The sequence below is a fragment of the Symphodus melops genome (genome assembly GCF_947650265.1).
Source record: "Symphodus melops genome assembly, chromosome: 5".
Taxonomy (NCBI): Eukaryota; Metazoa; Chordata; class Actinopteri; order Labriformes; family Labridae; genus Symphodus; species Symphodus melops.
In genome coordinates, this window is record NC_136695.1 from 8,901,128 (window position 1) to 8,913,934 (window position 12,807).

The 12,807-nt window shown below is 44.0% G+C and overlaps 1 protein-coding gene across 2 annotated transcripts; it reads right to left on the bottom strand.

Moving 5' to 3' along the window:
• Positions 1–10,640: 10,640 nt before the first annotated feature.
• Positions 10,641–12,292, bottom strand: LOC306824292 (putative nuclease HARBI1). 2 transcript variants are annotated; one of them, XM_079344379.1, is made up of 3 exons: positions 12,149–12,292; positions 11,427–11,877; positions 10,641–10,923 (listed from the first exon to the last, which is right to left on the bottom strand). In XM_079344379.1, the coding sequence occupies exons 1-3, from the start codon at positions 12,278–12,280 to the stop codon at positions 10,874–10,876; spliced, it is 633 nt and encodes a 210-aa protein (XP_079200505.1). In that variant the 5' UTR covers positions 12,281–12,292; the 3' UTR covers positions 10,641–10,873. The 2 variants fall into 2 exon arrangements, with proteins under 2 accessions (XP_079200505.1, XP_079200504.1); XM_079344378.1 differs by having other exon boundaries at positions 10,641–11,877.
• Between the last annotated feature and the right edge of the window lie 515 nt (positions 12,293–12,807).

Sequence of the window (12,807 nt, forward strand, 5' to 3'; positions counted from 1 at the left end):
CCCAGCCTTCTCAGGAAGTACAGATGACTCTGTCCCTTCCTGCAGGTAGTGTCCATGTTAGGCGACCAGTCCAGCTTGTCATCCAGTTGCAGCCCCAGATACCCGTAGGTCCTGACCACCTCCACGTCGACCCCCCCGATGGAAACAGGTTCTAGATGTGGTTTGTTCCTTCGGAAGTCCACCACCATCTCTTTGGTCTTGGAGGTGTTTAGTTGCAGATGGTTGGCACTGCACCACGTCACAAAGTCCTCGATCAGGCTCCTGTACTCCTCCTCCTGTCCATCCCTGACACAACCAACTATCGCAGTGTCGTCCGAGTATTTCTGCATGTGGCAGAGCTCAGAGTTATACTGGAAGTCAGAGGTATACAGGGTGAACAGGACAGGGGAGGGAAAGGCGCCATCAAACAAATAAAATATATTATTTTTTTCTATAAAAAGTATTTACAGTTTTCATTAAAAACAGATTTGGATCTGGTTACGTTTCATACAAACTGTCTTGTGTGAAGCTCGATTCTCAAACATTCAGCAGTGAATCGTCTGTAGCCAATCAGACGTTTCTGTTCTATTCAGACAAGATCTGTGAACCTAATTGATGTGAGGTTTTTTTTTTATTGATATGAAATAATTAATATTGTGCAACATATTTTGTAGACAGTCATTTATATATATACCGTAAATTCCAGACTATTGAGCGCACCTGGATATAAGCCGCACCGGCTAATAATAAGTAAATAAATGTATTTGAACATATATAAGCTGCACTTGATTATAAGCCGAAGGTGTCCACATTGTAACAGAGCTATTTACACGGAAAGACGTGACACAAAAACATTGTTTTAACTTTTAATTAAATACATAGGCTAACGGTAACATCTGCAAATACGAAGCCTACTGGACATCCTTTATCGAACATGTCTGTAACACGGCTGACGAAAAAGATTACCTTAATACAGTAATACATTTCACAAGAAAAAGTCCATCCATTCACTGCCTCAGAATGACTTCATTACTCACTTCCTCAGTCTCTTTTTTGTTGTCGCTGTCAATGTCAACTTTACGTGCAGCAGCTCTATTTCCTTTGACAGCCAGGTCAATCGCCTTTAACTTGAAAGCTGCATCATATGTATTTCTCCATGTGTTTTCCATGATGATGGTGCGTGCATGAACGCAAAATGACTGATATTAAGATCCGACGTGACGAAGTGAAATGTTCTTGCGGCAGAAGCTCATTGTCCCCCAACAAAAATCCATAAATAAGCCGCATCCTTGTAAAAGCTGCAGTGTTCAAAATGTGACAAAAAAGTAGCGGCTTATAGTCCGGAATTTACGGTATATATAGATATATTCACTACAGCTCACTGGGACTTTGGTGATTTCTCAATGGTCCCAGTTCATTATCTCTCCTGTCACTGGTGATTCATCAAACAGAGTCCCAGTTTAGATTTGAACGTTGCTCTCAGGTGGACACATTTACCTGATGGCTCAATGGGACTGAATCCCTGTATACACAGCTTTGAGCTGAATCACTCTGACCTGAGTCTGAGCACGCTAAAACAAAGACACATTTAATTATTATGAAGGAGAATCTCACCTTGGATGTACACATAGTTGCTAGAGTTGATCTGATGACAGATGGCGTCCTGTGTGACCACACAGCTGTAGGTGTCGGTCTTGGTCACAGTCGTTTGGAGGATGATGTGGTAGCTGCCATCTTCATTTTTAGTGACTTGTGGTTCTTCAGCATGAAGGATGTTTCCAGAACTGTCCCTCCACTCCACTTTAGGTTCAGGAGAAGCTCCTGAACGGCTCGGCTCGGCTCTCGACATGCAACTGTGAACAGGGAATAAATAAGAAATTATTCAGGTTCTTTACAGCATCAGAAATGTAATCATGTGAATCCTCTGGTCATCACATATCTGATTAAAGAGGTTTATAAAAGGAGGAATAGAGAAGCTAAATTCATGTCTCAATGATAAATCCGATTATTTGTCCCAGCAGGCTGACATGTTGAAGGACCCTGTAGACCACCTGACCTGAACCCCCTTCATCAGAGCTGCTAGGTGTGGTGGTTATATTAACGTACAAAAAGCTTTGATTGATTCCTTTAAACTGACGTGTTGTGAGTCTTTACGTCACAAACTGAAGAATAATGTCCACTGAAGTGAATTAGAAATACTTTAAATATTCCTGAGTGGTATCAGGTCTGTGGGGTCAACCTGAGCGCGTGACAGGCAGAGGGTGACATCATCAGGACTCACCTGGTTCCTCCGTTGTTCTGTCCTTTAATCTTTTAATACGCGGAGGATGCGAGCGACCCCAAATACAAACGTTCAGACTAATTAACTATAAAATACGTTTTTTCTTATGACTGTAAACATAACTACAAACATATTATATATAGTTTGAAAGCTCAGGTTTTCGTTTTTACGGAGGAATTAAAAATGACTGTTAAAGGGTTAAATAATTTAAACAATGACGTCATACTTTACCGTTTTAAACCCTTAGCATCTCAGAAGCTCTCGCGACGAGCCACCGTTCAAATGTATTTATAGACTGAAAACCAGACATTTTAAACAAACTCAGGCTCATTTCACTAAAAAAACATTCCGCTGATCAAAAACAGCTGCTTTGTGTTAAAGTAGAATAACAGATTCATTAAAGAATAGTCCATCGTGTCCTCCGGTTAGTTTCACGCTCGCTTGTCAATCTACCGAAACAGCTTATTTCTGTCAACAAACTTTGGACCAATCATGTTCGGTATCTCTGCCATCAGTAAACGCCCAGCAACCAAACAAACCAATCAGCGTCTTTCTTGAACTGGAGCCGCGAGCCTGTCGGACTTTCATCTGAATCAGCCAATTAAACCATTGCATCTATACTCGTGCGCTCCTTAACTTTTGATTGACAGCTAGCTTGTGCCAATGAGAAGTCAACGCTATGACAAAGCCCAAAGCAATCAATTTGACTGCCTGAGCATATCAGAGCATGTACGGAAGTTAACCGTTACGTAACGTGAGCAACAGTGGGACATAAACGAATCACAAAAACTTGATTTAAATATTTGTAGAGGTGTAAGTAATTTATAAAAACTGTATAAAATGTATTTAAATTACAAACATTTATTTTTAAAGGCAGAATCAAAGACTTTCACACATTTTAAATCACTTTTTGTTGATTCAAAGGCTGTGTCCCATTCCAGAGGTTGCAGCCTTCGTGGGCTGCATTTTTTTATTTTTACAGTCTATGTTTAAGACCGATTACGTCACACCGGCGCGACAACTGCTGTCCCAATTCAGCGGCTACTTCGAATGCAGCCTTCCTTTCCCCGATTTTGGAGGCTTCAATGGTTGGATCCTTTGCAGCCTTCCCTTCCCAAGATGCATTGCGCGCAACGGTAAACATCAACAATGGCATCCACGGCAAACCCAACCCAGACCTGCGCATACCTGGGGTACGTCTCACTTTCCTTATTTGCAGTCTCCTCGGTCCTCGGTCCTCGGCCGAACCGGAAGTAGTTCCAAAGCCGCCATGTTGAGGATCGTCCCAAAGCTCTAATAGCGAACGGAGGAGAGAGGAGGCTGATCCGAGGAGCGATGACCGAGGAGACATGAGAGCTGACTTCACGGAAGTCTTTTCACTGACAGACACGCCCCCTTCTCGTATATCACTCACTGATTGGACGCTGCAGCAGATCAGACTTCAGTGAAACTTCTCAACATGAGCAGAGTTTAATACGGGAGAAAAGAGGGACATTAAAAAGAGGCTAAACGGAGCATGGGACATTTAAACAGATGATGAACATCAGTGAGTTTGTAAAGAGTCGCTCTGTGATGAGCTGGGATTAAAAAGAGTGATGAAGAGGAGTCCGTTTTATATTCTCACTTATTTATCTTCTGAACGTTTCATCATTTAGATTCTAATCAATCATTTTCAGTATCCTGACACATAAATATCCGTTTATAAAATACAAAGTTTGTTGTCTAAATACAGGCTAGGTTAAGTCCAAACTGTTTAATAATAATCAATAATTATAGACAATTCAAAATGAAAACTTTTAGTCAGTAGAAACTGTCCTTTTGGTTATGAGTAGACTGCAGGTTGTTCTTCAGGTGTTTTATCAGGTAAAGACACTAAACACTGTAACTGTGTGTGTTTGATGAGAAATAATACAGTGTGTGTGTTTGATGAGAAATAATACAGTGTGTGTGTTTGATGAGAAATAATACAGTGCGTGTTTGTGTGGACATAAACAGCTGTTCGGCTGATTGACAGCTGAACGTGATCAGCTGATGTCGCGTCATGTGACGCTGTCGAGGAAACGACGTCTCGTGTGTTAAAGCTGATTTCCTCGGTCCTCTCTCCTCGGCTTCGTTTCCTCCGTGCATCTGTGGTGGGCGGGACTAAGACGCAAGTGGAGGAGACAACTCGGAGGACACTCGGTGCAAATAAGGGAACTGAGAAAGGCCCCTGGTATGCCCTGCGACCTGTTGATTCCTGCTCACTGATGATGCGGGAGCTGTAACGTTAATACTGTAAGGTTGGCTACGTTAGATAACGTTAAACTATCAACTCGACCTAACGATTGTTGAGATAACATTAGTTTATTTTACTTTGCATCTCTTAACATTAGTTTAACTTGCTTTGTTTTTAGTTCAGTTAACAGACACGCACACAAATGGTCAAGTTAAAAACATTTAGACAGGTTGTGAACTCTGGTTTTCAGTTGAATATTACTCCAGTAGCCAAACGGTTTTTAAACGTTTGGCTCAAACGTTTGTTAGAGTGAAGCATAATTTAATGTTATTTTTGCTTAAACATTTTTCAACGTTTGGCTCAAACGTTTGTTAGAGTGAAGCATAATTTAACGTTATTTTTGCTTAAACTTTTTTCAACGTTTGGTAGTGTTGTATTAATGAAACATGTTTGTCCCTCAACACTTACCATAGTCCAGGCGGAAGTAGCAATGCATGCTGGGTATTGTAGTTCGGATGACGATATACAATGGAACGTGATGGCGACAGTGAACGGTAATAAAGGGCAACGTGAATCTCCACAAAGTTGTCATTATTAATGCAACAGAGAACATTACATGGTGTCAGAGACTCGTCGGACTGTACGCTTCTAAAAAGAGCCCAGGATGAATCTGTCGGGAGTGCCTACACCGCAGATGGATTGGGATTCGGCAAACCTACCCGACGCATGGCGGCGATTCGTGCAGCACGTAAAGCTCATGTTTTCGGGATTTGCGAGATACAAGTTTAATGAGAGGCTGCAAGGCGAGGGCGAGCCCTTTGAACATTTTGTTACTGAGTTGAAGCTACTCGTGAAGCAATGCGGGTATGCTAACAGTGAAGAGATGGTGCGCGACAGGATCGTGTTCGCCACTAACTCGCCTCATGTGAGGGAGAAGTTGCTAAATCAAGGCTCAGACCTTACGCTGGAGAAAGCTATTGACATTGCATGCTCATATGAAATAGCACAGGACCAGTTAAAGACTATGGTAGCCCCACGTCCAAGTCCCCAAGCACCTATGGCAGCACATGCAAAGACTGATAGCAGTAGCTACCCCAAGAAAACGTGCGGGAGGTGTGCGCTGCAGCACGGCGATAAAGAGGAGTGTCCTGCTAAAGGGCGAAAATGCAAAAAGTGTCAAAAGATGAATCACTTCGCCAAGGTTTGTCAGTCATCACAATACAGGTTCAACAAAGTGCACACAGTTGAGCAACACGATTCAAGTGGCACAGATGAGCTGTTTATTGATTCTATCACTAAAACAAATGAAGGGGAAAACAACGAACAAGCTTTTGCAGATGTGCAGGTAGGCTCACAGTCACACAGTATCCGATTTAAAGTAGACACTGGAGCTACCACCAACGTTATCCCTGTTCGGCTCTTCAATAGACTTTTCAAGCATATCAAACTGAGACCAGCCACATGCGCTCTATCAGGCTATGGTGGAGAGAGACTAGACGTCAAAGGCACATGTGAGCTGAAATGCAGCAGAAAAGGCAGTCACCATACATTCTCATTTGACATCGTAAACACAGCAGCCCCTCCAGTTCTAGGGCTACGGGCATGCCTTGACTTTAACCTTGTCAAGTTAGTCATGTCAATAGAACCCACTAGTGCCACAGAGAGCATCATGGAGGAATTTGCTGATGTTTTCAAAGGGATAGGAAAATTCCCAGGTGAATATAGTCTGCATGTAGACCCCACAGCTGTTCCAGTCGTGTATCCCCCACGGAGAATACCGTTCATGTTAAAAGACCGTCTGAAACAGGAGCTGGACGACATGGAACGAAACGGCATCATCACTAAAGTAAATGAGCCTACCGAATGGGTCAACGGACTTGTTGTCGCAGAGAAACGGCACAGTGGGAAGCTCAGAGTTTGTCTTGACCCTCGTGATCTAAACAAAGCAATCAAAAGACCATACTACCCTCTTCCCACATTGGACGACGTTACCCCGAAACTAGCCGGAGCACAATACTTCAGCGTGATGGACGCACGTTCAGGATATTGGAACATCAAACTGACGCACGAATCTTCCCTGCTCACTACCTTTAACACCATTTTCGGCAGATACCGTTTTCTCCGTCTGACCCTTTGGAATTACATCCGCTCAAGACATCTTCCAGAGGATGATAGATGAGACGTACAGTGGTCTTAATGATGTTTCAGCTATTGTTGATGACATTTTGGTGTTCGGCAGGACTAAAGAGGAACACGATGCCAACCTCAGAGCCATGCTGGAACGTACAAGGGAGCGCGGAGTGCGTCTGAACCCAGAGAAAAGTGTCATAAGCGTAACAGAGGTGAGCTACTTTGGACACAAACTGACACGTGACGGCATCCAGCCTGATCCAAAGAAAGTGCAGGCAATCAAAGACATGCCGCCACCTGAAAACAAAAACGAGCTTGAAACTGTCCTAGGCATGGCAAACTACCTGTCCAGGTTTGCTCCAGGCCTGTCCGAAGTCAACGCTCCACTGCGCCAACTACTGAAACAGGATGTTGAATTTGTTTGGGACCAGAACCACGAAATGGCATTCCAACAAATGAAAGAGCTCATTACCAGGGAACCAGGCCCAGTACTGAGTTACTTCGACACTAAAAAGGAAGTGCGCTTACAGGTGGACGCGTCAAAACACGGGTTGGGAGCTGTGTTATTGCAGGAAGGCCGACCGATCGCAAATGCCTCCAAGTCACACACCCCAACCGAGGTTAACTATGCGCAGATTGAGAAGGAGCTTTTAGCAGTGCTCTTCGGGTGCAAGAGGTTTCACACCTACATTTACGGCAGAAATGTTGTTGTCGAGTCTGACCATAAGCCTTTGGAATCGATACTAAAGAAACCCATCTCTTGTGCACCTGCTCGACTTCAGCGTATGCTTCTGCAGCTACAAAGATACGACATCAGCATCCTGCATCGTCCTGGCAAAGATATTCCCGTGGCTGACACGCTGTCCCGTAAGCCGCTACAGGATTACGATCACACACTCAGTGAAGGCATGGACGAACAGGTCCATTCGGTGATGAAAAGCTTGCCCGTCAGTGACAATAAACTTTCAGAAATACGCACAGCTACCGAAAATGACTCACTGCTCCAAATGCTGAAACAAACTGTATTGTCAGGCTGGCCTGAGGACCGAAACAAATGTCCAGCAACACTTATTGACTTTTGGAACTTCAGAGATGCGAGAGCACTACGAAGGCATCTTGTTCAAAAGTGACAAAATCATTGTACCTGCAGCACTCGGACCAAACAGGTTGGAAAGGATCCATACTGGACACATGGGAATTGAGAGGAGCAAACAAAGAGCCAGGGACGCCCTCTTCTGGCCAGGAATGGGTAAAGATATCACTGCAACGGTTGAAAAGTGCTCCATCTGCCAGGAAAGGCGTTCCTCAAACACCAAAGAACCTCTCATATCTCACCAAATTCCGGAAAGGCCCTGGCAGGTCGTCGCCTCTGATCTTTTCACGTGGAAGGGAGAAGAGTACATGATTGTTGTGGACTATTACAGCCGCTACTTTGAGCTAGATAGACTCCAGTCCACCACTTCAGGCTCCATCATCAAGAAAATTTAGGCTGCGTTTGCTCGACATGGTGTTCCTGAAAAACTTATCTCTGATAATGGCCCACAGTACAGCTCACAGGACTTTAAAACATTTGCTGCTTCATGGGACTTCGAGCATGTTACATCTAGCCCCCATTATCCGCAGAGTAACGGGCTCGCAGAGAGAACAGTGAGAACAGCCAAGACTATATTAGACAAAGCTCATGCTCAGAAAACTGACCCATACTTGTCCACCTTAGAGCACCGGAACACGGCTGTCGATGGATTCAAGTCACCAGCACAACTTCTCATGAGCCGACGTCTACGCTCTGTACTCCCAGTCACAACTCGACACTTAAGACCCCGTGTTACAGACTGGAGAGCAGTACAGGCAACGAGGAGAAGAGAACAAGTCACGCAAAAACTGTACTATGACCACGGTGCTAAACCACTTTCCCCACTACAGCGAGGAGATCATGTCCGATACCAGCAAGATACTGGCAGGTGGAAACCAGCTGTCATCCTCCAACCAGCCGATACCAAACGCTCGTACATCATCCGCACGGATGAAGGAAAGACCTTAAGCCGCAATCGACGACACTTGACAAGCAACCAGGCACAACCACCAGCCATTGAACCAACGTGTGACCAACCTATAACTCCAGAGCAGTCACAACCAGAACCAACTGTAAAAGAGACTAGCACACCACACACCAACGAGAACTCTCCGGCAACTACTCGATCAGGTCGTGTTATAAAGCCCAGAAGTATTCTTGACCTGTGAATTGTGAAGGGTGTAGGCGGATCGATGCCCTCAGGTTGCCCATTGTTACACAATGCCATGTTTTACATGTGTCGTTAAAGAAATGTTGAGACTACATTTTATGGTGTTTATAAGCTAACTAGAAAAAAAAAAAAAAAAGTTTGTTATTACACTATGTGATATGAGGTACTGTCCGTACATATCATAATCATTTGCTGTTTATTGCATAAGGAGTTAATGTTGAAGACATCTGTTTTGGGTGGATGTGATTTACACAATACATATGTGCTGTGTTGAAAAAAAAAAAAAAAAGGGAGATGTTGTATTAATGAAACATGTTTGTCCCTCAACACTTACCGTAGTCCAGGCGGAAATAACAATGCATGCTGGGTATTGTAGTTCGGATGACGATATACAATGGAACGTGATGGCGACAGTGAACGGTAATAAAGGGCAACGTGAATCTCCACAAAGTTGTCATTATTAATGCAACAGAGAACATTACAGGTAGAGTGAAGCATAATTTAACGTTATTTTTGTTAAACATTTTTCGTTTGATTTCAGGGAGCAAGGAGCATACTGCTCAGTTCATGCAGCTGCGGGGGAAACCGATCACCTTTTCACAGGAGCCAAACACACAGCCAGCTTTGCTTGGAGGTAATTAAGAAAAACAACGGGCAGTATTATCACCATTGTACTTGTACTTAAAGCTGTAATCGGTCCTCATCATAAAGGCCACAATAATAAGGCACCCAGTAAATAATGAAAACTGATGACTTTTTAAATCTAAAATAATGTCAGAGGGATGTGTGTGAGTTTTCACCCCTGTGCTAACATGATTTCTTTTTTCTGTTATCTCTGTATTAAGAACTATTTTACAGACAATGGGCCTGGATGGCAGTGTGTCACCTATGCAGGCAAAAAAGAAATGGGACAACCTGGAAAAGAAATACAAAGTATGTAATCTATGCATTGAAATGTAATTTATATTTGTTCTATCCATACAAATTGATAACATTTGTGTTTACTGCTGTTATTGTTGTTGTAGTCAACTGCCATGATTGATTTCCTCTGCCTTAGGATTGCAAGTGTCCAGGGTCAGGTGAGGGCGTGAGTGGGAAACCCACTGCCACAACTTGGCCCTGGTTTGTCCTCATGGATGAGGTGTTGGGACAGAAGCATTCCACTTCACCCCCAGTCCTAATCGCCTCCATCCCTGAGGACACTTCAGGGCCCAGCGCGGCAGTGGGAGACCAGGAGGAGGAGCCGCTGATCATAGTTTCTCACAGGACAACAAGGTAAGGATATCTTGAAGCATCTGCGTTTTCACTTAATCCAATCCTCAGAGCTTCCGTATAAAATACCACACTTAGTCTGGCACTACAGGGAAATGGACTTTCTGATTGTGATCTTTCTGATCAAAACCATGATTCTTGTATCCGTATGAAGAGTATTATTGTAACCATGTTTCACAGTATTATACTGTCCAAAATGTAACCTCTATTGTGTCAATTATCAACATGAACTGGTATAGCTACAATGAAAACCACCAGCAGAATATAAATTGAACTTTGATTTATTAATAAATAAAAAAAACAAAAGTAAAATCAATGTAATTTAAAATCTTAATATCAATATATTATGTACATTAATCTGTTATTTACATTTATTTTGATTAAAAACAAAATGTATACTACAGGATAAACCTGGCTCTGCCTGTGCTGGACAGCCGGAAACACGGCCTGATTTTAATGCTGCTGGGCCTTCTACCAGGAAATGGAGACACTCTTCTGGCTGGCAAATGGTGGTCTCCAGAGTGTTTGGGATTCTACACTGTCCACCGCATCGTCCAATGACCGGGTTTGCAGGACTGACTCGATTGACGGCTGCCATGTCACAAATATTGGTGGTCTGGTGGTACCTCCTCCAGGGCAGACATCTCTGCAGACAGCTGGTCCCGCCAGGGAGCACCACTGACTGCCTCCAAACCGTCCTCCCCCTCATCCTCTGCCCCATCCTCCTCAGCCTCATCCTCTGGGGCCACGATGTCACCTGCCCCGAGGCAGATGTTGTGGAGGATGGCACATGCTGTTATGACCTGAAATAGTAAATGATAAATAAAGGAAAAGATTATAGCACCTGAAAAATAAATCCTCCCGTTTGATTTATTGTTATTAACAATTGTAAAATATCCTATTAAATGATTACTTACATGTGGTACAAAGGTGTGGTGCACCTCCAGCGCTTGCAGGAAGATGGCACGGAACCTCGTCTTCATCATCCCAAAAGCATGCTCTATAATGGAGCGTGCCCTGGAGTGACAGACGTTGAAGCGCTGGGCTCCCACACCTCGTACAGGCTGTTTGTAGGGAGTGATGAGGGGAAGTGGGTGTTGGAGGCACGGGTACCCCCCGTCTGCCAGGATGAACTGCCCTGGAGGAGGGTAGAGTCCACGCCTATAGAGTGGGCTGTGCCTGAGCACTCGTGCATCATGCACAGACCCAGGCCAGCCCACATACGTGTCCTTGAAACGGCCCTGATGGTCACAAACAGCCTGCAGGATGATGGAAGGGAATAGTTTTCTGTTCCCATAGCACTGACCATCAGGGCCGCCCGGTGGCTTGATGCGGACATGGTAGCCGTCTATCGCTCCAGCTGCTCCTCTGAAGGCCCTGTGTCTCGCCAGCCCTGCAAACCCACGGGAAACTGCCTCCAGGTCTTGAGGAGTGGTGGGGAAGTGGATGACCTGGTGGCGAATGGCCACCACCTCCTCAGTCATCCTGTGAACGATGCGGTGGACAGTGGAACGAGGAATCCCAAAGGCTCTGGAGACCACCCTGTACGATGTTCCACTTGCCAGCCAGAAGAGGAACACCAGGGTCTCAATTGTAGCACCCCATCCGTGTCTTTGATCCTGGTAGAGAAGGCCCAGCAGCACTTGCAGAGCCTCCCTGCTAAGCCGGAAATCAGGCCGTGTGTCTTCCTGCTGGTTGAAAAACCTGTCCAGCACAGGTATGCTCAGGTTTATCCTGCAGTATGTACGAGGATTAGCCTATTGGGAAAACACAGAGAAGGAAATTCATTATAAACAATAACTTGATTAAATGTGGAAAAGCTGAGATACCTGCTTTTTGTCTTTAGATAGCGCTAGAGATAACACTTGTGAATTAATTGGCACTATACAACTAAAGGTTTATTGATTGATAAGCCATATAAACTACGTTTGTTGTTGTTGTTGTTGTTGTTAACTAACTAAGCTTAAAGTTAAGGATCAAATTAAAGCTAAAGTACAAACATGTTAACCAATCTGAAGGTAAACTCACCTGTCCATGGTGCTGACTCAGCCGGAGATAAAGCACACGTCGGCGCATATAATTCTCCCTCTCTCTCTTTTTCAGAATCATAAAAAACTGTACTATCAAAACAAATAAATTCATTGTATCTCCTGGCTCCATTGTATATATAAAATAAATATAAATATAAAAATTAGGTGTTTGCGGTTGAGTTGTGTTGATGAAATGGTACAATCAAAAAACGGACACTCTCAGGGTTGCTAGGAGACCGAACAGTTAGTGACGCAAGTAGGAAGACCAGACCGTCTCATTTCGGAGACCGCGTGGATCAGCCTTCGCGGTCCACGGAGGACGTGCCTTCGTGGACCGCGAAGGCCACGCCCTCCGAAGGCTGCAACCTCTGGAATGGGACACAGCTAAAGTGTGGTGAATTATCTTATTTTGGTAACTTTATAAAAGTTTAAGAGCGCTCTGTGGACACCTGCTGGACATGCTTCATACAGATATTATAGACAAGTTGAGTCAAATATCCTGAACATTTCAACCAAAAATGGAAATAAAGAAAAAAAAACAAAAGAAAACTTTTTTGTCTGATAAATCATTTATCACACGTCCTGAATCGAGGATTCAAGAAAGGCTAACACACTACATGAACCCTCAGAGTCTTTACTTTCTCCTGATGATATGAA